This window comes from Tasmannia lanceolata, unplaced genomic scaffold (assembly GCF_043159265.1).
Source record: "Tasmannia lanceolata isolate RefF3 unplaced genomic scaffold, GAP_Taslan_0.1 ptg000018l, whole genome shotgun sequence".
Classification (NCBI taxonomy): domain Eukaryota; kingdom Viridiplantae; phylum Streptophyta; class Magnoliopsida; order Canellales; family Winteraceae; genus Tasmannia; species Tasmannia lanceolata.
The window spans coordinates 11,536,900-11,562,627 of NW_027518695.1; the positions used below are offsets into that span (position 1 = coordinate 11,536,900).

Genomic DNA, 25,728 nt, shown 5'->3' on the forward strand with positions numbered 1-25,728 from the left:
GAATAGAAATCCTATCAACGCTGACTGCAACTCTTCCCTTGAGTCGTCCACAAGTGTCAAAACCATAAAAAAACTTCTCATTTTTCCCAACATATAATCAGTTTAATAAATTCTCCTCAAGAAGGCATACACGAACAATTCATAAATTCCTTGGTTCGCTCTGAATGAAGTAAACAACAACAGCTTTTTCTTTCTCCTCCAATCAGTTCCAGAGAAGGAAACAAGAGAAAAAAATAAAAGAAAAGGGGATCACAACAAGCAATTGATTGCTTACACGTCCCATTACTTAATCAATTAAAAAACATAAAACCCGTTTCCAATAACTAAGCTGTAACTAGCACTAGAGAATCAGAAGGCATATCTTCTTGAGAATCTAGTGATGCCTCCGATGCTAAGATAGCTTACTTAATACTTTCTCATAGCTGCATCCGGTCCAGTCCCATTGCATGAAAACAAATGTCATCCGAGGCCAAGATAGGCTCAGATGCAGAAACATAATGGTTTAAGCCTCAAATATCCTTAAATGCCGCGAACAGATCTCCATGAATATAATCATTATCAACCAGGCTCACCAAATAGTAACTGCATTCTACCTGTAAATGAGAATTGGAAAAAGGGGAGGTTAGACAATTCAAGTAAGCCTCAAAGAGGTTAGGACAAATGAGAGACGGCTCTTATTATACTATGAATCAAAATAAGAATTGCACTCATTTAAATAATAAATAGGAGAAACAATGAAAAAGCAACAAAGAAAGATAACAATTTTTTTTTTCATTTTTTTTAGATAGGTAAGCTGGGTTTGAACCTAAGGCCTCAAGGTCGAGAAAACAAATTTTTATTATGGATAGAGTTTTCATTTTATAAAAAAAATTTATTGTTTTATTTGTTTCTTCAACTGACCTTCAAGTGAATTTTAGAGTTGTTTGGGAAAAGCTCCATTCAATATGCATAAACAATTCTTTTAGGCCATGTTTGGCAACCTTGAAAAAATATTCCATCCGAGGGACCGAGAAAGATTTGAGTAGGTGGGGGTGTTGAGAGCATCATCAATCCCTAAAAAAATACTGAAAAAATACCTACTTAATGCCTACCTATCTCTCACAAGTGATTCAACAAATATAACCAACCATAAAATATTTTTTCAAGGTTGCCAAACATAATTTCACTAATGAGGCTAGGTTGAAATATTTTAATTCTTGAAGAAACAAAAAGGAATGAAAACGCGAGGAAGAGTTCTGAATTGCATGAGAGAGAGAGAGAGAGAGAGAGATCACACACTACCTGCTGCAGTATTTTGCTGGAGGGGTCACCGTCTGGAAACAAGCATCCCCATCCCTTCGTCCAGATCTCAAATGCTTCATCCTTCCATACCATAAAGCTCGCAGGATCCACGACTGTTGGTTGAATGATCTCCTTAGCAGGGAAAACTCCCCATGTCACTGCATTCACATCATTCAAGCCAACATTTGACACACATTTCCCTTCTTTGTTCACAGCAATATAGGTGAGAGATGGCAAAGTCATGCATTTCTCAACCAGTACATTTAACTTGTCTTTGGAGCAGAAGAACTCTAGATAGGCCTTCTGATAAACATACCCAGCCGGTCCACCCCATCCTGCCAAGCATGATAAAAAGAGAGAGGTCAGTTGTTTCCGTAGAATAGAAAAAAAAATCTCTGATATAACTTCTATCTGAGTTTCTATCCAGGTACAGTTGCAGAGCTACATGTAGCATGAGGGGGGCAGCTGCCCCTGTTGACTTGGGTCAAACTCCTTAATAGGCCCAACTCAAGTTTTGTGAATCGAAAAAATTTTCAATTGACAAGACGGGGTTGAACTGTACCTGGATATACAAATTGCAGGTATTTTTCAATTTTCAATTTTCAATAACTCAGAATTCCAAATCAATTCCAGGTATTTTTTAATATTGATTGTGAAGACAGTATTAGTGGAGCATATACAAATTGCAAAATGATAGTGGCGGATAACATTGGCAGATCAGTTATACAAATATTTCACTTACCATTCCAAAAAAAAAAAAAAAAAATATTTCACTTACCAACAGAGGGAGAGACAGATTTCTCCCCATTGACTGCTGGTTGGCTATTGATGGTAAGAAAACCCTTCAAGTTAACTTGTCCCAATTGTTCATTAATGATCTTCGACTCTGGTTGGAGCCCATCTAACTCTGACCACGGACTGCTTTTAAGTTTCCCAAGGCAGTAGTTCATGAATCTCTAACATATCAAGATGCGGACAAGAATTGCACAATCCGTGTAAGGTATTCCATAGACGGGTCATTCAAAGCTAAAGAATATGTTTCTATGGCAAAAGAATTGAAAATATTACCTCATGGATATCTTCAATCGAATTCAATGGGACAACCCATTCTTCCTGAAGTTTCTTATTGCGAGAACGTGGCCGCATGAACTGCCATGAGGGTTGTCAATTAGTGTCAAATGCTTCCTAAAAGTACAAATCATAAGAAAATGGGACACAGGTGTAAAAGTTCTCAAGTAATTATTCAAATGCTATTACCAGAGAAAAAGAAACAAAAAATGGTAGAAAATATACAAATGATTTGTGCAAGCACATTCCCAGGTGTGTTGGAAACTGAGAGACAAACAAGACATTTGTGTAGAGACAAAATGAGCCATAAAGGCCATCAAATAGAAATAGTTGGAGATCAGCCTGCAGCCCAAAAATAAGAACCAAGAAAAGGAACCCAAATATTTCCAAACATATATCTTCGGTTTTGTAGAAAAGTACGAGTGATACTTAACAGGGACTCCACTTTGGCCGGCTCATGCAAATTCATTGTTGATTAAAAGGAATACCTGGCTTACAGCCAAGGTTTTAAATTTCGGTTTCGGTGTCGGTTTCGGCCACCACCGAAACCGAAATATTTCAGTTCCGGACGAAATCATGTAAAAATATGTTATGATTTCGTTTTTATTTTTATTTTATTTCAACCGAAATGTCTAAAATTTCAGTGTAAATTTTGGTGATTTCAGTTGAAATTTCGGCTATTTTGATGGAAATTTCTTAAATTTCGGTGGAAATTATAACATTTTGGTGGACATTTTTAAGTTTTCAGTGGAAATTTTGTAAAAACAAAAAGGAAAGAAACGACTTCATGTGAATTCATTTCGGCCTTGGCCGAAACCGAAATATTTCGACCATTTCGTTTCGTTTCGACCGAAATTTAAAACCATGCTTACAGCTCAGAAATACAGGCACTTGGTCCAAGAATGACTCCATGAAAGAGACTGACAAAAAAAAACAAAACCTCTTAGAGTGCCACTTGACACCTGCTCCTATATTATCCAAGCAAGCACACCTCCACACTTGCATCTTCCAAATCATTTTTATCGACACCTTATGTTTGGAAACTATTATCTTCGAAGCCATTATCAAGAATTCAAGACCCAATAGCCGAAGGTGAAAAGAATCCCCAATTTCACGAAGTTAATTGTTTTTCTATTTCTACATTCTTCGTGGGATTTTGAGAACGAGATCCCTACCGGTGGCGGTTATCGCACCAATTACGGAAGCCCAATCAGTGGCCACTATAATGATAGGATCGTATCACCATTGGTCGTGTATACGGAGTAGGGGCCAGGATACAAGAAGAAGCTGACCTGTCCAGAGAAGTGTTTCATGTTGTATAAATATCCCCGTAAGAATTACGGTGGCAAGGGAGAAGATGACAGTTGCACCAATGATTCAAACAAGTTTGCTGCCTGTGGTTACAGCAAGGATGGAGAACGAAAGGGGGGGGGGGGGGGGGGGGGTTGGGTTCTTAATGCATTACCGACTGATGCCATTTACCTTGTCATTTACAAATGAAACAACAAAAATTGGGGGAGGAATGGTTAGTAGAGGGGTGGAATTATCATTACTCATGTACATATAATATATATATATATATATATATATATATAGAGAGAGAGAGAGAGAGAGAGAGAGAGAGAGAGAGAGCGAGAAAGAGAAAGAGGGATTATATAAATATATTTTTAGATAAAAAAAGAAATGTTTCCTGATCTTTTCCTGAATTTCTACAACTACTATGTACTGGACTACAGCTATTGCCTGAGTATGTCTTAAGCATATAAAATGATTAGGAGTAGGACCAAAGTGGTATTGAAATCTGAACAAGAGATACAAGCGGGGTAGAGTCCAATTACAGATTACCTGATGGTCAGTAAGTGCTCCATATGATGGATTACCAGAATCACCCCAGCGACCACGCGGGTATTGCTCCCAACCAAGGGTCCTAGATATGTAGCTTTTTGGACGATTAGCCCTGCCGTCATTTTTCAAAGAAAATCAAATTCTGTTTATAATAAAGTAAATCCTAATTGCAATTTGATATTCATGTGGGCCAAAAGTATGCTTGTTAGAAGGATAGAATACCAAAAAATAGGCCGAACATCTTCTTTAACACGGAAGATGTTTGTAGGGCGCCTCCATGGTAAGGACCTCGAGATCCTACTCTCATCTATTAGCCCAAGATTCTGAAAAATGTAAGCCTCTCAGATAGATACACAGCCAAATAAGAGACACAGTATGAAAATACTATAACTTCTTACTGAAACAATTTAATGCCAAATTAAGAATCACCTTTAATATAGCTAAGGCTGATTTTTCCATGTTCAGCGTGTAAAGATGCAGAGTCTTGATCCCATGAGCTAAAATCTTCTTGCACATTTCAGTTCCAAGGTGTATTCCATAGGCCTTGACAGCCTCCTCATTGTCTTTAATAGGCTCTAAGGCAGCCATAATATCAAAAGGTACCTACAATATGAGCATTTATACAAACACCACATGTTAACAAAATACTCATACCACCTAAACGATCTCTAACATGTGTTATCTACATCGTCAAGAGGTCGTCTCAAGTACTGAATGATTTAGATAGCATGCTGGAAGAGTTTAAAACCTAGTTGGCTTTGGTCTCAGCGGAGTTGGCTCGACTTACCCACTGGGAAACTGGACTTAAGAAAAACAGAGGATTCTGCCGAGAACCAATTAGGTTTTTTTTCGGTTGTCTTATCCCTGGCTTGGCTGAGTTTCTGCTAATTTTACAGACTTCTCTCTGACTCAAGTGACTTGGCTAAATTTGCACCAAGTTTGAGTTCCCGAACTTTAATCAGAAGAAAATAATATAAAGACAGGAATAAAGAATATCCAAAAAAGGTTGATTCCAGAATGGTATTTACCTTGTCACAATACTCATTGAGAAATTGAACGATGTTTCATTCAACAATTAACCTAATCTACAGCCCCATGAAATCCAACAAGAATCCCTGCATGCATCTTTCCAATAAAGTTATGGTGCAGAAGGTAACATACCCTAGTTTTGCAAAACCCAGTCATGCGCAAGAAGCCCCTATAGTTATTAATGGGCATAATGCCCGGAACGATAGGGCATGTTATTCCAACTTGTCGGCAATCATTCACAAACTTCAGGAAAACATCAGTATCATAAAACAGCTGAGTGATAATAAGATCTGCACCGGCATCAACCTATTTGAAAAAGAAAAAGAAAAGAAAACCACTATAAGTATGGGGCAGAGGATATAATCAGCACAAAAGAGCAGCAATACAAATACCAAAACACTGTCCAAGTTCCAAGTACCATAAAGAATACAGAAGCATTGCTTGAAGTGAGGTGAGCTAAATTAGGAAAACCTTCTACATTTAATAAGAAAAATAGAACAAAGATAAGAATGTCAATTGATGCGTTAAGAGTACAAGAACTGGGCTCTGCAGCGTGCCTTTGTTCGCTGAGTTGCAGAACAGCTTTCCAATAGTATATGTAGTGTTGAGCATTATTTTCAAGGTGTGTGGTGGACTGTTTTGATCAAAGATGGCAACTGATAAATCTATCAGTTTAACCAGTGTGTCTCCGAACATGGAGATCATCAGTTCTAAGCATATGGAAAACCCTAGTTTGCAAATCACTACCATTCCACTAAATGTTATGCATTTTTTAGAGTGGACAAGTGCTGTAAAACTATTTATTGGAGGAAAACAAAATGGTTTGATTATAGCTCTTAAACATGAAGATCCCAAATACATTGGTTGGGAATCCAATAACCTATGGTGATGTCTTGGTTATGGAATTCCACAGAACCTCAGATTCTCAGGAGCCTTTATTTTGTTTCTGCTAGCTCTCCTATACTTTCTTTTCTCTATTAGTACCTGAGTTTTTAGATTCTTGTGGTGATTGCAGATTCATAGAATGGGTTTTGTTTTTTGTTTTTTTACACCAGTTAAACAAAAGTCCTCAAAGGATTATCTGCTCATTCTGACACAATATTCAGTTTCAACTTCTAAAACTTTTTCCAGTCAATAGCTAGTGGGTTAGCCTCATAAATCAAGAGTGAAATAAATTAATCTGATCACATGTTGAACTCTCTACACCATGTATCTTTTCAGCAAAACATGGTTTTTTGCAGTATGAGCATTAGAGAAGTGCCTGAACAAAGCACCAGATCTGTTTGGTATATAAACCAAGAATCCCCACCAATGAATTTGACAAGAAAGAGCACTTGGACATACCTTCCTCTTCAAATAAGCAAGATCATTTTGGTATGCTTCTAAAGTAGCCCTGCCTTCACCTTGTATCATGTCAGGATGTGCCTCTGGGATGAAATAAAAATTTCAAGACACGCAACAGCTGAGGAATGGATCTCAAAAGGCAATGGGAGTGCATGTTTCAAATGCAGCAATTTAAACTGACCTGGATAACCTGCAACAGTTATGCCAAAGTAATCACCGTATTTGGCTCGCATATGCTTCACCTGCACATCAAGTATAGTAGCCAAGTTTATATTGAGGAAAACATAGTAGGAAGTAGAAACCATCACTAGACACAAGGACTTGAAATTTCTATAGGTGCTCAAATCCCAGACAATTGTGCTCAAAAGATTACTGTTTTGCATATAAGAAATTTGTGGAGCGGCATAGAAGCATTGAAAAGGCAAAATGAATGAACAGTAGATCAATGTGCATCGCCTGAAGAATTTATAAGGTAAATATAAGGATTAGCCTGATAAAGAATCTCATCAATAGAGAAGCAATGATTCTCTCATGGAAGGACAATTCTCAAGAAGCAAATACGACCCCTGTTCCCTTATATAGCGCTCACAATTTTGCTCTAAAGATAGAGAAGGATAGAGAGGTTTCCAAAAATTGAGAAAAAAAAGGACAAAATAAAGAACAATACCAGGTCGAGGGCACAGGCGAATCCACCCTCTACTTGAACAAACTTATCATGTCCATGAGGAGGATCCCCCCGAAGGGCCAAAACATTTTGAATGCCATTAGACTTGATGGTATCCAGAGCATGGTCGATCTTCTCCACGGGCATGTTCGTGCATGTCAAATGCATCATCGTCTCTACACAGATCTGTGATTAGAAAGAGGCAACAGAAGCCAAAACAGACACATATGAGAGAGAGAGAGAGAGAGAGAGAGAGAGAGAGAGAGAGAGTAGCTCAACAGAGATCCGAACGGATATAACCATAAATTGCTGAAAATGTGAGAGGGAGGAAAATCAGATCTCCAACTCTAAAAGTATATTTCTAAATAAGCAAAGCTGCAAATCATTAATTTCCAAAAAAAGAAAAAACAAATACAGATCTCACAACGCAATCAGTCCGGAACACCAATGCAGAGGGTCTTAAGACAATATTCAAGCAATTAAGTAACAGGAAAAAGGAAGGAACAAATCTAAGATAGTAAGATCCGATGGATGGAAGGGAGGATATGGAGAAATGAGAGGGTAAAAATGCAGTGTGAGTTCCAATCCAGAGAAAGGAATTGTGTAGTGATGAGAGATGATGATTACCATGTTCTGCATCTTGTTGGAGATATCTAGGGTGAGATCTGCGGTAGAACCACCGGCTCCCCAAGTAATGTCGCAGAAAGAAGGGTTGTGAGACACCATACGATCCATCCTCTCCAACATATTCTCGATCCCATCTTCCGTCTTTGGTGGGAAGAATTCGAACGAGAATACTACCTTTCCTTCTACCTCTGACGCCTCTCTAATCTTCTCTATCACCTTCATCCTCTCTCGCGCTCTCTCTCTCTCTCTCTCGGCGGGTGTGTATTCGTATATTAGAATGAAATTTATTCCTTCGTCGCTTCCTATAAAAGGAGCAATGATAGAATGAAGGGGCAAAACCAACTTGAAATTGGTTTTTTTATGGGTGTCATCCACTCTTTTAGGGGCCATCATAAACGAAATTGACCAATTAGGGCGCCCTTGAAGTTGGTTTTTGCCAGGGCGCCCCTCGCTTCATTCTATCATTCCACAAATAAAAGTTATTCATTGGGTCCCACTTCTGCATCATCCATGTCATCTGATCTGTTGAACCAAAGGAAAGTCGTAAGTTCGACCAAATAAAATTTAGAACACCTTGATCAGATGATCATAGGCTGTTGATCCATCAAGACTCGTATAGTGTCCCACCAAGAAAAAACTGAACCATCGATTGTCTTCAGTCGATGGGCTCCAATTCCAAGACGCAGGCAGGCACGCAGGTTATTTCTGCATTCATCAATACAACAATAATAACAATACAAAACAAGAGAATTACAAGCTCTAAGACTGGACAGAAAGCCATCCATTTCCCTTACATTTCATTGAGAGGTTACAAAAAAGGAAAAAAAATTACTATACAAGACGGCAACAAACATATGTATATGCCGTGATCCTAGGCCGCCCCGCCCCCTCCCCACCGCCATCTCTACCACTAAATAGGGTCCTTTCGTTAGCTGCCCTTGTCTCCTCCATTAGAGTCCTCGCCAAAATGTTTCTCGGTCGCAAAATGCATCTTTATGGCTGCCACAGGGTCTGAAACACCATTACAACCTTCTACGAGGATCCCTCCCCCAGCAACATTCATCCCAACCACCCCCCTGCCTTGCTGTTGGAAATCCAACACTGTTTCAAACCCATTCTGTTTCGGCAGCTCCGAGAAGACTTCTTGCCTGTTTACATCCACTGAGAAGGGCCGCATGTTTGTCCCCTCATAGCTTCTATATACCTGATAATCTGCCAATCCACCATTACTATTAACATTTCTCCTCACAACAGCTGACATTGGCTGCTGCTCTATTCGACACATGGTTGCTGGATAATCACTAATTGATGATGGATATTTAGCACACGAAATAGCAGAATCCGGCAATGAAGAGAGCCCGGTTTGTATTCGGTTCCCGTCCCAGAAACCATGACTTGTCATTGGGAATTCCTCTCGGCCCAACTGACCACTTGACTCTAGCTTCGTTGTAATCGAAGTTGCATCTCTTTTGTGTTCCGAGAACTTCAAGCTGAATGACTGGTTTGATTTAGGAGATGCAGCCTTTTCATTATTTTCTTGTGGTGAACCCATTTTATGTGAAGACGACAGATTGCTAACAATCCGGCCAAAAAGTTTGAAATCACCAGTCCTGAGTGATTGCTCTTCAATCTCGCTGGAGCTTCTCACCTGCTTGTCCAAAATCTGATGACAAGATCTTAGCTGGTCATTTGTTTGTTCGTCACTCTTCGGAAGAAATGAAACCTCAGATACTAACTGGGGGGATTTTGTGCCATTACATTTTTCATGATTTAAGTCCGGTGTAAATACCTGTGTAGATTGGGAATTCCGGTTGACCTTTGAGATGTTATGGGGTACAACCAGCATTTGACTAATTAAATCTGCATCACCATTCTTGTTCAACACTTGCAATGGATAGCCTTTGAGTATCTGCAACGACTGATCACCCCGATTCAAAGACCGATTGCCCAACAGGTACTGCTGATAAAATTCTGTATCTATATACTTCTGATGCTGTTTGTGCCCATTCTTGTCAAAGTTAAGAGTTGATTGTGTAGATTGATGAAGATGGTCCTCATAATGATGGATGCCAGATGAATCCGACAACGCCAAGTTTCCGGGCTCAGAATGACCATTCACCTTCTGTTCCCATGAAATAATCTGAGACTTGAGATTACAGGATAACGGTTCGAGCGACATCTGATGCCGGTGATTGGAAATGAAGCTCAAACCTGGCTGGACATTCACTCCAGGTGGTGAAGAATTTCTGTTCCCTCCTGAATGTGATATTGAGCAACAAGTGCTACTGGACTTATTTGCATATGAACAAGTTTTTCCATCCCTTCTGCCATCCAACTTAGCTTCATCAAGCACCGCAAATTGTTGTGGCTCTGATTCAGTTTTAAGCTCCATGTCACAATTGCTTGATTGTTCCATCTGCCCTTCTCCAGAAACTCTGATAGCTGGAGTGACTGCCTCACAAGTTCCATTTTCTTTTGCTTCAGTATCAACAAACATATCTGCGCCTTCATGGAGCTGCATGGTGAGGTTACAATCAGATGGACCATCTGATGCAAATGCTGCTCTATCCCCCACTATAACCTCGGGAATTAAACAGGAATGATCATCCTCTCCCTTCAGTAAATTGTTTTCACCATTAAAAGCCAACACCTGCTTAATCCCTGCATGGTCGTCATCTGGAACTACTTTTTCTACCACATTGCCAACTTCCAAATTTGATCCACCTCTGTCCATCAAAGGCTCAGGCAAATTCACATCCACTAGGGAACAAGATTGTGTGCTGCAGATTGCAGAATCAATCTCCACCACACAAGCATCCTCTGCGTCACTCCTACCTCCATTGGCATTGCTTATTGGTGTTCCTTCATTGACAGGCCCTGGATGGATCACATCCAGACCAAGAGATTTTCGAGCCTTACTGAAAAACACCTTGCATTGATCCCTCGTTCTTGTCTTGACACATTGTGAGATGCTAGCAAAATCCCTGCCGTAAGATCTCAGGGCCATGATAAAACTAGACTTCTCCTCATCTGTCCAATCAACAGAATCAAATTCCCCACAGCTTTCATCTGAACAAGTATCCTCTTCATCAATACTCTGTGAAAGTTCAGGTGTGAAAGGTCGATCTATTATCATATAGTTCATTTTCTGGCCTTTCCATTCTTGAAAACCCTCCCCAGGGTCGACAGAACTTGTAATACAAGAACTCATTGCTTCTGAAGATAGACCACCACAGATACCAGCCAATACATCAGCCGCAGCAGTTTCGTACTCATTCCCAGGAATATTGGCACTACTTGTTCTTTCTAAAATGCCATCCTCCCTGCGTGACATTTTACACTGATAATAGCCACCCAAAATGGGCCTACCAGCATAAGTAAGCTGAGTTCTTTTACTCTCATAGGCATGGGCTGCTACCCCCAATATAGGAAGTGATGCAGCATTCCTCTCACGATTCCACTTCTTTCCTGTAGGTACAAGGTAATTATTAGTAGGGAAGCACCTCCCTTGCTTTTTGAGATCCAATCTTTCCCTTATTTTCTCAAAACTTTCTGATTTATGGTATTTGTAGTAAAACTCAACACAATCTGCTGTTGTCTTATGGTTGAGAAAAGAAGCAATTTTTGAGAAGTCCTTCCCAAATGTGGCGAGCACGTCCATGAAAATTTCCTTCTCCTCTGGTGTCCATGGGTTTATCATTGCCCTTTCTTTCTCAACTATACAAGGATCATAAACAAATCCATTACTTGTCATAAACCTTGAATGCCTCTTATCATTCTCATCCAAGATTAAAGCTGGCATCTTCAAATTATTCCTGTAAAGCTTAATCTGGGAATCCAAAAGCAGTTTTCTAGTGAAATCTACTATCTCCGTAGTAGGAACCAGGGTTAAATTACCTGCTGCAATAAGACAAACATGTAAATGGGATGAGACCACAAGATACCACAGGTATGATGAAATATTAATTATTTAATATCTGTGTCCCTGACCATTGGAATTTAAAATTAGGCAATCAGAGAATGGTTGAACAATAAAGTGACACACTAATAAAAGGTTGTCATAAGTATCGGATCATAAATTCAAAATTATCAGCTACCCCCTACTAGATTGCAAGGGGCCTACACCAAGGGAAGTTCTGAGGGTAATCCAGAGAGACATTTTTTACGCCCAGTTTGGTCGTCCTTGGATTAACCTTTTTTTTTTTTTTTGAAAAGTGACTTTTTTATATTTATACCATGAAATATACATGGGGACCAGTAGTCCCACTAGACATTACATAGTATGAAGATCCAGGGGAGCATAATTCTGGACCCCAAAAGAAGAAACATAAAAGACTGCATATGAACTTCCTCCAAACAATTCACAAAACTCCTTCAACATCTGAACTTCCTTGCATATCAATTCTACCAGCGACCCTGAACTATGCTCTCAGAAACATCCATCAATTGACGCACCATGTAGTTCCCACAACAAGCATTCTAACAAAGAACCCAAGGAATTTATATGCCTTGAAATACATCAAGAACCTAAAGCATTTTTTTCACCCACCTTGGTAGATTAGACTTCATGGGTAGGTGGTTATCTAGGGGAGAAAAAACTCCCCTGAGCAGCATGGGACCGAGTCCCTCAAGCACACTCAGATAGACCCAACTACAGCTCCTTTTATCTTCCAGAAAGTCCACCTCAATCACCATCTATATATAGGCCCACTAAGGATGGGATCTCATCAATCAAACAATCCTAGCCATACCAGCAGTGATTTGCAAAAGGCTGGTTAAAATAAAAGCTGTCCAACAATCCACATTCAAAGAGCATAAGTGCATTTGACTTGAAGGTTAGAACCTAGAATTATCTAATCAGTGCTGGTTCATCCACATGCACAGAGGAGACGGGACCGGAGTAGCCATTCATGTTTTGGGACATCCCTTCACCCATGATGGAAAAAAATATGTTAAGCTTCAAGGCATGAGATGTTTTGCCCACACGATATCTTGGGAGTCCTTCGACCTGATTGCTTCGTCCTTCTAAAGCAGAAGCCGTTGTTAAAAGCACTTGAAGATAAATCAGGACAAAGAACAACTACTGAGAAGAGCAGTAGAAGGTCTAGTTGGCTTTCTAAATTATATTCGTTGGGGCTTACCAAATATTACTGAGACTTTCACAAGAAGCCTCTGCTACAAATTATATCCCGTAAGTAGTAGACACATAGGACATGCACTGTTTGCACTTCTCTTCCCGAAGACTTTACTTCATCTGGCCTTAGATAATATTATGATGACCATCCATGTCTAGAATGGTAAAAGGATGATGAATCACTGAATCAGCCTAACCATTCATCTTCTCGGTTTACTCTTTCTATAATCAGCTAGTTAACTGGGCAAACACCTTACCACCTAGAAAGATATTAAGACACCAAAACAAATATAGAAAGACAAAACACAAAGCATTCAACACCTACAGGATTTGGATCAACTCTTAAGACCTAGGGCAACACTAATCAACATAACTAAAATCTAAAGATGCCCCAAGCCCCCAACAGACAAGATCGACTAATCTAGACTTTCAGGGAAATTTGATAGAACAAATGTGTGCAATAGATGAGCTACCTAAAACCTACAATTAAGGGTGACTCTATTGGAACGTCTACCGAACACTCGGAGGTCTAAAAGTAATTGAACAATACCAATATGGTACAAACTGGTGCAAAACCGGTGGTAGCGGGTGATTCCTGTAAAACCTTCGGAGCTTAATAGGTAAGTCTTGCAATTAAAGTAATACAAACTATATCTTAAACAAATTAAAACATTCAGGAATATTCAAACAGGCCAAGTACGCCTACTTTTTGTTAGCTGTTAAGATAACTCAACAAGTGAACTTATAGACTAATCTCAAGCAGACATGGACAATAACAATTCTCATTAAAGGAAAGAAGATGCATATAAATTGTTGCAATAACCATAAGGGTCTGAATGCAATCTGATAATAAGACAGAAAATAAATCCAAGGCCAAAAATCACCACCTATGTAGGAAAATGGGTCTCAATGGGTAAGGGTATGTAAGAGTAGCAATACTATGGGTGAAGCTAATGGTGGATAGAAGAACATAAAGTGTGATCAGTATGGTAAAAGGAAGGATCTCACCCGAGTAGATCAGCCCATCAACCTAGAATCTCATGCAATGGAGGCCCAAGAGAGAGGTGGAGAAGCTCGGAAGGTCCAAATTGCCAAGGTAGCGTCAAGTCGTCAACTAGCACCACATAGTGTCCAGAGAGGAAAATAATGAGACAATCAGCACGTGCAAACCCCCGAAGTGCAAGCTAATCAAAGCAGAATATCGATTCCAGCAAGGTGAGGAAAAGTGGGTAAAGGGAGAATCAACAAGATGAAATGGATCAACAAGAAGTGATGATTGGTGGTGGGAGGTGACTGTTTGATATGAACAGTCCCTATCTAAACCTCAAACCGCCATAAAGACTGTAGGATCGGCCAAGAGATGAAAACAAGAGAGAAAACTAGTGTACTGTTTCTTAAAAAGAACTACTAATATGGTTTTAAATTTCCACCAAAACCGACACAAAACAACCGAAATGTTTCCACTTCTATTCGCACTGAAACTGAAATGACTGACATGAATAAACCTAATAGTACTATATGATTACGTATAGCATAATTATATTTATATGAATTGCATGCGAAATGTGGTGCATCAGTGCATGTATTATGTATAAATATTTATATGAATTAATGTGGAATTTGGAATGTACTCAATTATCAGACAAGCGCAACAATACATGTCACTAGGTGTTCGATATTTTTAAACCATTTGGATGGATGTCTTGCTTATGCGATCGTTTTTAAGTGTGTATTTGAGCTTATTCTAGCATTTCCCGATGTTTCATCCTTAAATTCTATAATTTACACATGTTACCATATGTTTTCATGATATTACATGATTTCCACCAAAATTACCATCCGAAATGTTTCCGTTTCCGTGCCGACTGAAACTGAAACCAAAATCGAAATTTAAACATTGACTACTAATATTCTCCTGCACTAAAGTTGTAGAAGATATCATTCTAAGCTCACTTCGTAGCAGTGGCACTTCTATTATTATCGACTTATTTTTCAAAATCACACCTTATTTCTACCAATTCTTTCTCGAACCAGCTGTAGATATCTAAATCTACCAGCATTTCTGAGTCAAATAAAATGTTTAGCTAAAAGTTTAACTAGAAAGGCGAGCCTTCTAGAAACATTTCACTGTCCAAAAAACACATTAAATTAGTTTCTCTAATGCTCATCATTGTGTCTAGCAATTTTCTTAAAACCAGGAATAGATACGTGAAGCTATTACAGGCTTCTTTTATTAAAATAAAAAAAGTATAGGTCAATGCCTAACCAAACAGATCCTTATGAATTCAAATATTTCAAGTAAATCTTTTTGTGAGAGGTGAATTTCAAAAAAATGGAAGTACTAACACGTGCTAAGGGCATAGATGAACCTGAAAATATCTCTTCTTGCATTGGGATTCACTCTCTGGTTGCATTTATAGAGGATTTGATTTGTCATTACAGCTCCGGGGGTTCTTCACAAATCTCCTCTGTAATCATTTTTTTTTTGTTTTTTGAAAATGCCTCTGTAATCATACATGGCCAACCCCGTGCAAAAGACATGAATCTAAAAGTTTAGCTTCCTTCATGGCAAATCTCTGCCTGATTTGCACTTCACTAATTCCTACCAGAAGGATTTTGATTCGCATCATTTGGATCTTCAAATGCTATTGCACAACAATCATACTTGTCCAAGCCAATTGGTCAAACCAAGCAGGAGCATTCAACTTCGATATATTATTGTTACATCTGTCATCATCCAACATATGATATCAATAACATTATCAACTATGAGAAAAAAGCAACATCCCACCATTGAGAAGCCTGTACAAATACACTTGGTGATGGCTCCACAGATGCAATTACTAATCTTCCTCCATGTCCACTCATTCATGAAAATTGTCAGCAGCATGAAGAAAAGAACTGTTTTTAGGGGTTATCCCCTGGACCACATATGATAGAGTAGACATTTGACTGCTAAGAGTGCAACAACCTAGGGGTGTCAACAGGCTGGACAGACATGTATGGGCAAAAATATCTTGTAATTAGGACGGGGCAGAACGAAGCCGGTTCTTTTTTATTTCACCCACTGTGGCCCCAACCTGGCCCCTATTGAAACCTTTTTTCACCCACTGTGGCCCCAACCTGGACCCTATTGAAACCTTTCACCGGACCCCATACCGATGTAATACTAACACTTGAATATTCATATAGTGGAAATACAACATAGCCGACCACACACTTCAGAACATCTACAATTGAATCCCATAGTGCTTATCAAATAATGAAAGGAATGTTTCAGAATTTAAGACACCGGTAGAATGGAGAAGAGCAATAAAAAAGGCGGCCCAGTGCACGAGGCTCCAGCCATTGCAGGGTCTGGGGAGGGCTAGATGTACGTTTGCAGAGAGGCTGTTTCCGTGACTCGAACCCATGACCGCCAGGTCACAATGGAGCAACCATACCAGAAGAACAGTAATATGGAATAAATGAAGACTTAACACACTTAACCACCAATTGAGATGCAGAAACTGTGATTGCAACAGAAAGACAAAACTGCAGCAGTAAACCTTCAGTATTTGTTTTTTGTACTAGTCCAGTTATGAGTTCCCCAATTAGTAACTATTTTAATATACTTCCATTTGCATTTGATCTAAAAATAATAATAGCAAAGTTGAACTGAAACCTTAAAAGAAAAACTCACCAGGTGAAGTAAATCGAGAGCGGATGGAGGAACGGTGCTTTTGATACACATTTTGAGATGAACGACAACTTAGCTCAAATCGTTTCTGTGATTTTGCCCGCTGCTTCCTCACAGACAGTAATCGCAAATCTTCCTTCCACATGTGGTGGAATGCCCTGAACTTAAGCGTAAGAGCTCGTTCTTTGAATCTTCGGAGAGAGTTATGCATAGCAAGCATTTCCCTAATGCGCAAATTGTTTTGCATGTATGATGCATTGTCTGTTGCCCCCCAAATGTCAAACTGGGGTAAATCCGCGGGCAGAAGTTTATCAAATGCTTCATTTGCTTTTCTCGCAGAATCCTTATTAGAAGCCAAAATTGATGAAGTGCAATCTGCTTCCACGTATAAACTTATGAGAAAAGAAACATTAGCTTTATCACATCTCTCACTTAAGCAGGTAGCACCAACCTCACCACCTAAATCAGCTGAATTTCTCCTATCAAAACAATGTCCTCCGGCAGAATAATCATCCAATTTCACCATATCAGATGAAGAAACTCCCTTCTCCACAGGTAATACTTCACTACATTTAGATGTAACCGTTCCTGGGCTATCAATATCCACGTTCTTAACTTCACCGTGAACTTCCGTGGGATCATTGCATAAAGATGGGGCCCCCAGAAACAAATGTGCGGCAGAATCTGGTTGCTCTTTACAAGGTTTTGAGATGCTGTCAGCTTGTAACAACAAGGATGGAGTTGGACATGTACCATTGGTTTCGGATTCTGCATGCAAAGACTTCAGTTCATTTTCAAGCAAATCAATCTCACATTCAGTCTTCTCCAATGCCTTCGAAATATCATTCTTTATCAACAGCAACTTAGTCAAATCGGTAGATCTCACAAAATTAGAGTCCCCAGAGCTTGCATCCTCCATTTGTAGCAAGTTGGCAAGCCGAGAACTCATACTACTAATTGAATCAAGCTCTAAATGTTCTAGACTAAAATAGTCTCTATCAGGACAATTTGGAAACCCATGACCAGGCGAATCCGTGAAATGACTCATATAGATATCATTATTAGAAACCTTGAAATAAGGCTTATCTTCCACACCTGTTGCATACCAACAATCAGAATGATTAATAATGACATTCAACAGTTTAAGGAGAAATGCCATCATCATATTATTAAGTCGTGATCAATATTGCAATTTCATAATCAAAACACCCATAAACAAGCAGAGTAGTCACAATACATCTCACGAAAGTTGGTACAAGTTGGAGGGATTCAAATTGCAAGAGATTTTTTTCCCAGAGAAACGACATGTACCAAATATCGACTGTTTAGCTTGTATAGGAATAAGCTAAACAGGAGGGAAAGCCCTTAAAAGATATGCCTCCAAGAAAACAATTTGTATTAAATTTAAAATTAAATAATAGAAGTTTTCTAAATAATAGAAAACTGGAATGATAATACTCAACTCAACTCAACTAAGTCTTTGTCCCAAACTAGTTGGGGTTGGCTAATGAATCCTTCAGAAAATTTTCATGAAGAAGGTGAAAGAATCTACCCGGGTCAAATTGAGTAAGTCTAATCCTGACAATAGTTGGGTTCGTCTACATGGATCATTTTCTTCCATTCTCTCCTATCCAAGGTCATGTTCTCTATTATGTTCCTAGCCATCAAGTCTTTCTTCACTGTTTCTACCCAAGTTGTTTTCGGTCCTGCCCCTTCCTGTTTTTAATCCATCCACTTGGCATGAGTCACTTCTTCTCACTGGAGCATCCAAAGGCCACGTTGGATATGCCCAAACCATCTTAAGCGGTGCTCTCTCATCTTCTCCTCATTTAGTGCCACCCCCACCTTTTTACAAAATTGGAGTGATAATGCAAGTGCAAAATAACAACAGTTGCAAAAACAAGACAGATGGGGACTCAGTACCAAACATATAATTTATCACGTGTAGAATAGAAAAAACATCAGATGTAGAAATTTCTAGACAAAATGCCACAAAAAACATGGGGTGAATGATACAGCCTCAGAAAGTGAAGCAAAGTTCAACCCACAACATACCAAACATGATATATCTAAAATAGAAAAGACGACATGAAGAAATATGCACAGAAACTTGAACAGAAAATCTGAGGTATAGAATAGACAAATGTTTGGATCATCTGAAAGCAATTCCAACTTTAGTGATTAAAAAGTAACAATTAATACCAAAGCAAATTGAAGAATGTGGCTGGCAGTGCATAGTTTCCAATAACTCCATCAAGTTGATGACTTCCGCACAATCCAACTTGTAGCTGAGCATAGTTGACTTCTGATCTTACTCTCCACTAAAGCTCAGCATCTTTTCTTCATGTTCTTTCAACTAAAATCTAATTAGTTCCTTCTTCTTTCTACATTCGAAAACCCTAAACGCAATGCTCATCCCCTAGTCGAATCTCACTTCCTCCTCTTCTCATGTTCGAGAGTCCTAACCTCATCTCTTCAACACCCCATTCTTATCCTTCACAAACATAAGAAATGTAACCTCCACCCTTTGTCAACCACAAAAAGCCAAAACCCCTAATTCGCTTCCCTTCATGATGCTCCAACCCAATCTCTCCTATTCGTGAGTCCTTAAAACTCTCAAGAGGCCTCATGGATCCTCACACCCCCACCTAGCTCACTTCTAAGTATTTTTCAAACACCAAGCACTGCCCTTCGTGGAAATCCACTCTCCTTCCTCTTTTTTTTTTGAATGGTAGCCGATAATATTCGAATAAAAAAGGGGGACCAAGATGGTCAATACATAAAGCAAGATAAACAACAAAAAGAAGGAAAAAGAAAATACAAGATGAAAATCAGGGAGGGAGAGAATAAAAAAGAGCTAGCTCTTCCCTAGAAACACCATCTCTGGCAAGGCTATCAGCAATCACAATAGCTGAGCGACGAATAAGGTGAAAAGCAATAGAGGAAACTCCCACCCTGTCTAGCATCTCGTCAAAGTAACAATCAAATCTCCAAGGATGGGAATGGGTGCCTTTGAGCCACCGGATGACATTAAGAGAATCCCCTTCAATCGCCACTTTATCCATTTGGCTTCTATCCGACAGCTTTATGCCTTGTTGAATCGCTCTCACCTCGGTCTCTTGAGAATCGACCACTCCAATGGGACCCACAAAGACCCAAATGACCTCACTGAGGTCATTCCACAACACACCACCAACACCAACGGGACCGGGATTCCCACGACTTGAATCATCAAAGTTGAGTTTCAAGAACCCCGGGGAGAGGAGGGACCCAGTCCTGCACGATTTTATTCTTGATCTCCGCGCTGTAGCACACCTCTCTCTACCCGTTCCATAAGTCATAGGCTGAGACGAACTTAAAGATCGGGAGACATTTTACCCATACAAATGACTTTAATAAAGAGGAAGCTATAACTTTTGGATACCCCATCATTTCCTTTCTTTCCATCGAACCCAAATAGTTGCTAGAAAAGGTACCTCCCACAACACTTTTCCTTTCTTTTTCCACGGCACAGAGGACCATACAGAAAAGGCGTCTATGAGCTTTGCAGGAAACACCCATGAGATACCGAGCCTACTCAATAATTTTCTCTAAATCTCTCTTGCGAGCTTGTAATGTATAAATAAGTGGTTAACACTCTCCCCATCTTCCAGGCAAAGGGCATAGTGGTCAATGATGATCATCTTCCTTTTGTACAAGAAGTTGTCAGTTTGGATCCTTTCAATAAGAGCAGCCCACTCAAAGGTGCATACCCTTGGTGGAGCCTGGATCTAGCAACATTGGGAAATTCAGAGCTTACCATGAGGTGATGGTAGAAGGATTTGACGGAGAAGATACCAGATGAATCCCAGATCCAAACCCTTTTGTCCTCCCCATCCTTTTTTATATAATCGTCTTCTAGCATTTCCAAAAATCTTGCAATAGACAGAAGTTCTCTGTCAAAAAAAGTTCCTTCTAAATTGAGGCTTCCACACCACCCTCCCTCCTCTCCATGATTTCCATCACAACGCTGCTTTTGTTTATAGCTAGTACAAACAACTCTAGGAATAGAACTTCCAGCGGTTGAGAAGATGGTGTAGGAGCATCCCCTGTGAATGCGACCTTGAAAAGAGAGCATCCCCTTTCTTCTATCAGACTTACGTCAGAAGAACACCACTTATCAAGCCAGAACCTTATCCTTATCCTTCCTTCATTGATCTCAAACTCTCACTCATCACTTTGCAACCTTGAAAATCCAAAACCATCTCTGATACCCTCACAAACCCAAATCCCTAGATCTGAAGCTCTGCTAATTTTCTCTCTCCCAACAATCTTCTTTGGTAAACAACATTTTTGTCGATTTTCTTATATCATGCCATCCTTTCTCAAGCCATCACCATCTTCTTTCTTCCCCGATTCTCTCTCAGCTAGTCCACATTAAGGTTACCAATGACAGCTACCTTCTCTTGAAGAGTCAGATTCTACCTATTACTTGTGTGGAGGGTATTATTCCACATCTTCAGGGACAGATTATAATACCACCTGATATTTATATGAAAAAGATGTTTGATAACAAGGACCCCAAGGATAGTAGAGTGAGAGATGAATCTGAAATAGAGGCATGGCATGCAAGGGATCAGTTGACCATTTCCTATATCAACTCCAAACTTGTTAAGGAGGTTCGCGCACACAAGGTTCTGAAAATCGGTATCAAATCGTAGATCGTAACAGGTTTCGAATCATTTCGGATCGCAAATTATAAGATATTTCAGTTTTACATATATTAGAAAAATATTAAAAAATATTAAAATATTAAAAAAAGTCAAAATAAGAATAAAATGAGTAATTATCTATTTTCATTCAAAATTATTAAATTAAATATAAAATTCCATGACTAGTAATCCAAAGCACAAACTGTATTCATCAAACAATAAATCACTAAACAAAGCACAAACTATATTCACCATACAATAAACAGTCGTATAATTTATCACAATAGTAACCAAAACACATACTTAATTCTATAATAATCATTATACAATTAATCATCATACAAAGAAGTGTCAACAATAAACAAAGCATATTGAAATAATTTCCATGTTCAAATGACAATCAGCTCTCAAAATCCAAAACAGATCGAATCTAAATAATTGAAACAAGGAGAATAAACTAGAAAGGTAAGTTGAAGAACTTACATGGCGACTATATCATTCAAAGAGAGAGAGAGAGAGAGAGAGAGAGAGAGAGAGAGAGAGAATGAGAATTGACTTGGAGAAAGCCTGAACGAAAGAAAATGAACGATTGTGATTTGCAATACAAGAGATGCAATGTCAATTCAAGGAAACTGCCACAATTGATAAAGGAGAAAGAAGCTAAAAGGAGTGGGTAGAACAGGCCCGTGAAGCCATTAACTTCATTCACAACACATGTTCAATGGACCTTCTGAATCTCTACTGTAATATCGAAAACGACAAGGACGAAGCTGATGAGTCTACATAGACCCATGAGACAACTTTTGCCGGCCACCGGTTCCAAACTTTAATTTACATCGGAAATGCGTTCGACGGCAAGATTATATTTGCCAAAAGATTAAGTTGTCAAAGCGTTCTTGTTCGGTGGATAAGACATCACTTCTCTACTGGCAACAGCATCACTTCTAGTAACTCAATAATGACTCCCATGACTGCTACTATGCTTTCTTCCAAGCAAGGATAGAATGATGGGGAGCATCCCCAGCATTAAAGGGGTATTTCTTTTTTCAAGTGTCATTTAAGTCTTTTAAGCAAGGTTTTAAATTTCATTTTCAGTTTTGGTCAGCGCGGAAACGAAAAAAAAAAAATTTCGGTTTTAGCTGGAAATTTCTATGGAAATCTTGTAAAATCATGGAAACATATACAAATAATAAATTGTTAAGATGAAACATTGAGAAATGCTAGAATAAGCACAAAGATATGGCCACAGTGTGATTCTGCAATCCTTGTGGAGTGATCCTACAAGACCAGAATGTTGTAATGCTGCCTTATCATTAAAAAAAAAAGGAATGTTGTGATGCTGTCTCAGATTCAACTTTGAATATAGGCTTCTTTTCTAGTGAGTATTTTTTGCTGGAATCCTACACTGAATTTTGAGTTAAAAAACCTCCGTAAGAAGGTCTTATAGTTTTTTTTTAATTTTACTACATAGCTGGAATTTTCCCCTGCATAACATAGCAAAGGACGAAGTAAGGTGAATAGAATCTGAAAGCAACATGCTAATGACCCAAATCTCGGATTCAGGCCAAAAACCCAGAAGTCAATCCAACCAATTATAGATGGAACCAACATGAATATAAATAGAAGCAATAAGTAAATAATCTGCACAACCAAGGAATTGCAGAAATACGCATTTTCAGCAGTCACAGGAAAGGAGCAACACAACTAACCTGGTGACGAACTGCAGGCAACAGAGCAGGGACTTGTTGGCGATGTGCATTCCGAGAGACCCGTGACTTTCGGACTTCTATCGGGCAAGATCATACTACCGTTATTCTGAACAATTTTTGTGCTGTTAGTGAATTGGACCAATCCACTCTTGCTGGTTATTTCCTCGGGGCCTTCAACCTTCTCTTTTTCATACTTTGCCAGCCCTTGGCCCCATCCAAGGCGTTGTTTCTTCCGGGGACATGATTCTTCAAACTGTGCGGCCGTTGTTAAACCTACAGCTGGATCCCCAGAAGGGGACTGAGCCGGAGTCGATTTTCTAGGCAATAACTCGGGCCTCATGTCATCGGAATCAGCTCTGATACTCTTGGAGCTGGTTGAATGGCTGAAACCAGAGCTACGAGAAGATAAACTACCAGAACGTGTCCATTTCAGAGGCTTCCATGCAATCGAACCCAGCGAGTGGTCTTTACCATATATACGGCCATTCCCCAAGCCATCCACACTACCCAACTTATCATGCTGATCTTTCAAGTGGGGTTGATTCCATGATAGGTTTTCAATATCAGAATGAAGACGAGATGTATGTGTTTGCAGATCATCAACTGACCTCTGAGCAGTTACATCGTGATGTCGTGCGGATGAGTTAAGGGCAAGGGCATCACCAGCCTCCCAAGAATGATGTTGCTGATGGTGATACCCTTTCCAATCCTTCTGGATACTGAAAGATCCCTTGTTTTCCCTGCTGTTCCTGATGTATCTCCCTTCTGAGCGGGACACAGATGGCCTGAAGCTCTCATCTTCCACCATCCTCTCACTGGATCGAGACGATGTACACCCATGACCAGATTCTTCAGGAAAGTGCTGATAATTTCCCTGCTTACCAGGACCTTCAGCAGAAAATATTTTAACAGAAAAGAAAATCACAACAAATCAAGACTGCGGCAAATTTTACAGATCTTGCCCAAAACAGCAACCAAACAAACAAATAAAAAAAAAATGATTCAGCACAAAGGAAGAAACCCTAAGATCTACAGGCAGAAAAAGAAAAAAGAATATATTGCTCAAAATCCGATCCGAAAAACGATTGCCCCTGCTTTGTAGAGAATGGAAAAGCCACAAAGACGAAAAAGCGATGGTCATCCCAAAATCACAGGGGGCACCGTCATGAATAAAGAGAGAAATAGCTAAACCCTAACCCTAACCCTAATCATGGAGAAAACAGAGATAGAAAGAAATACCAAAAACCTAACCCTAATAATCATGAAAAAGGACAGAGAGATGGATTATAGAGGTTACCTGGAGGCCGGCGAAGATCTTCGGAGCCTCCGCGAACGAAATCGCGAGATCCATGGTACGCGTCCCTCCATCTAGCAACGGGAGCTAGGGCATCAGATCTCTCGTGCTTCTTCTCCTTGAAGAAATCTTTCCGATCCCAAGGCAAGGGTTCCGGCGGCATGAAAAACCAGTAAAGAGCATCGGCCAAGAAGAATAACAAACCAAAACCCCAAAAAACCGCTTCTCTGAAAAATCTAGGGTTTCAAAACACAAAATCCCAAACAAAAACGCCCATCGATGGAGACCTTTCCCCTCCGTGATGCAGAACCAGATCCAGAAACATAAGAACATAAAAATCGGCCGCTTCTCCGAAAAATCTAGGGTTTCAGAACACAAAATCCCGTAAAAAACGGCTATTAATGATCTCTTTCTCGAACCAGATCCAGAAACATAAGAAAATAACAAACGATATCTTCTCTGCAAAAATCTAGGGTTTTAAGAGCACAAGAATCTAAACGAACAAGATGAGAAGAAAAGGAAAGAGGAGTGGGGGCGAGGAATATAAGCTTTTTCTGTGCTAGGGCAAGATGAAATTGCAAAAGAAAGCACAGATAAATCTAGGCCGTCCGTTCCTTGCGATCTGGTCTCTCTCTCTCTCTCTCTCTCTATTTTTTTTCTTTTTTTTTTAATCTCTCAAACGTGAGAGGATAAAAGACAACACAGGCTGGAATTGAATAGAGAGAGATAGAGAGGGAGAGAGAGACCGAGAGGTGTATCTAGTATCTACCAGGGCGCCAATAAACCGGAATTAAATCTTCTCTCGTGTCCGCTAAATTTTATCTTTTTCTTTTTGCAACTCACCTCTCTTTCTTTTTACTAAACTCGGACCCCCCTCTTTAATTAAAAGCTTTTGTTTCTGCAAATGGCCCTTGAGTTACGGGAGAAATTACGGATACCCCTCCCTCACGGGTGCGCTTTGTCCTACTTGAGATATAATATCCACACTCCCTTGTTTTTATAGTGGCACTCTCCCTATTTTTTATACATACTCTATATTTCTAGGCAATTGCTAGGGACCATCTCAGGTCATTTCGCAGTTTCTAGGGCTGGCAATTTCACCCATAAAAACGAGGATCCTCCCCCGCACCGCGCAGGGCAGAGATTCCCTAATTTGGACAGGGACAAGGATTTTAAAAATTCTCCGAAGCAGGGACGGGGATGGCTTTGGCCTCGTCATGATTCAATATCTTGCATTATGCCATTATCAATATGTAATTTGCATCATAAAAAAATTATATTTTTAAAATTCCAAATCTGCCATTTGGCCTTTGCTTTTTAGTGACAGGCGGGGCGGGGGTAGGGGTTCCGCCCCCGTTGCCAA

At 39.6% G+C, this 25,728-nt stretch overlaps 2 protein-coding genes across 6 annotated transcripts; both read right to left on the reverse strand.

Moving 5' to 3' along the window:
• Positions 1 to 54: 54 nt before the first annotated feature.
• Positions 55 to 8,390, reverse strand: LOC143851837 (methylenetetrahydrofolate reductase (NADH) 1-like). 2 transcript variants are annotated; one of them, XM_077361330.1, is made up of 12 exons: positions 7,859 to 8,380; positions 7,235 to 7,417; positions 6,749 to 6,809; positions 6,568 to 6,650; positions 5,356 to 5,529; positions 4,624 to 4,797; positions 4,417 to 4,517; positions 4,195 to 4,306; positions 2,350 to 2,430; positions 2,060 to 2,237; positions 1,282 to 1,616; positions 55 to 593 (listed from the first exon to the last, which is right to left on the reverse strand). In XM_077361330.1, exons 1-12 carry the CDS (start codon positions 8,249 to 8,251, stop codon positions 510 to 512), a joined length of 1,959 nt encoding a protein of 652 aa, XP_077217445.1. In that variant the 5' UTR covers positions 8,252 to 8,380; the 3' UTR covers positions 55 to 509. The 2 variants fall into 2 exon arrangements, with proteins under 2 accessions (XP_077217445.1, XP_077217447.1); XM_077361332.1 differs by lacking the exon at positions 7,235 to 7,417 and having other exon boundaries at positions 7,859 to 8,390.
• Positions 8,391 to 8,587: 197 nt separating this feature from the next.
• LOC143851834 (uncharacterized) lies at positions 8,588 to 25,183 on the reverse strand. 4 transcript variants are annotated; one of them, XM_077361328.1, is made up of 5 exons: positions 24,369 to 25,183; positions 23,072 to 23,959; positions 16,675 to 17,766; positions 9,648 to 11,758; positions 8,588 to 9,521 (listed from the first exon to the last, which is right to left on the reverse strand). In XM_077361328.1, the coding sequence occupies exons 1-5, from the start codon at positions 24,526 to 24,528 to the stop codon at positions 8,787 to 8,789; spliced, it is 4,986 nt and encodes a 1,661-aa protein (XP_077217443.1). In that variant the 5' UTR covers positions 24,529 to 25,183; the 3' UTR covers positions 8,588 to 8,786. The 4 variants fall into 4 exon arrangements, with proteins under 4 accessions (XP_077217443.1, XP_077217441.1, XP_077217442.1 ...); XM_077361326.1 differs by having other exon boundaries at positions 8,588 to 11,755; positions 24,369 to 25,181; XM_077361327.1 differs by having other exon boundaries at positions 8,588 to 11,758; positions 23,072 to 23,945; positions 24,369 to 25,180.
• Positions 25,184 to 25,728: the final 545 nt, after the last annotated feature.